The sequence below is a fragment of the Octodon degus genome, unplaced genomic scaffold (genome assembly GCF_000260255.1).
Source record: "Octodon degus isolate 3935 unplaced genomic scaffold, OctDeg1.0 scaffold00160, whole genome shotgun sequence".
Lineage (NCBI taxonomy): Eukaryota > Metazoa > Chordata > Mammalia > Rodentia > Octodontidae > Octodon > Octodon degus.
Window position 1 is genome coordinate 4,580,068 of NW_004524736.1, and position 759 is coordinate 4,580,826.

The window sequence follows — 759 nt, forward strand, 5'->3', positions numbered from 1 at the left end:
GATGACAGCTGCTGTTTCTCTTGCTTCCACTGCTTTATCTGGGGCTTAGGCTTCTTAGGAGGGAGGGACTTCACTTTGCCTTTGTCTCGCAATCTGCAATAAAAGGGCAGAGTGTCACCCCAAGTCCTGAGCTTTCAGCCCAACAGATAAATTTTCTTTTTCTTTTACATTGTTTTTTCTAGGCCCAGGATAAGTTAAATCACTCTGAAATGGGACCCTGCAACAGACTATTCTACATTTGTATACTTGCTGTGTATTTTTATATTCCAGAGGTTTTTTTTTTTTTGCTTAAAACCTCATGCAAATCACAAAAATTTTTATTACCTTAACAATTATTTCATAAAGATACATTTTCGTACACAATACTAAATTTGTTGTCTCAAACACAAATTACAGCTAAGCCTCAAGTTATGTGGCCTCGGCTGACAGAGCTGGCCATCTGGGCAGAAAGAAGCTTTTCAAAAGAAAAAGATGGCTTCAAAGCCTGTCCTAGATGGCTCCTCCAGGGCTCTCTCTACCATTTGATCCAAGAGTGATAACATCTCTGCCTGTGGAGAGTCTTAGGTGTTAAGACCCCTCTCCAGTTGGGCCTGCCATAAGCATCTTACATCCAAATGAATGCCACAAAGAGGAAAAGAGCTACATAATAACAAACACGCAGAGAAGCCAACCCTGTTCTGTGCCACCCTCCTGCATCTCACCTAATTTTGGGTCCTCGATGAGAGGGGAGCGCCAGGACCTTCCTTCTCTTCTTTCCAT

At 42.3% G+C, this 759-nt stretch overlaps 1 protein-coding gene across 1 annotated transcript in view; it reads right to left on the reverse strand.

Moving 5' to 3' along the window:
* The window catches only part of Rbm28 (RNA binding motif protein 28), a 67,097-nt gene that overhangs the window by 13,569 nt on the left and 52,769 nt on the right, over positions 1 to 759 (reverse strand). The window contains exons 16-17 of the mRNA XM_023702870.1: positions 702 to 759; positions 7 to 93 (exon numbers count right to left, since the gene is read on the reverse strand). The exon at positions 702 to 759 is cut by the window's right edge and continues 1 nt beyond it. Coding sequence (XP_023558638.1) covers positions 7 to 93; positions 702 to 759 — 145 coding nt within the window. The remainder of the gene's footprint in view (positions 1 to 6; positions 94 to 701) is intronic.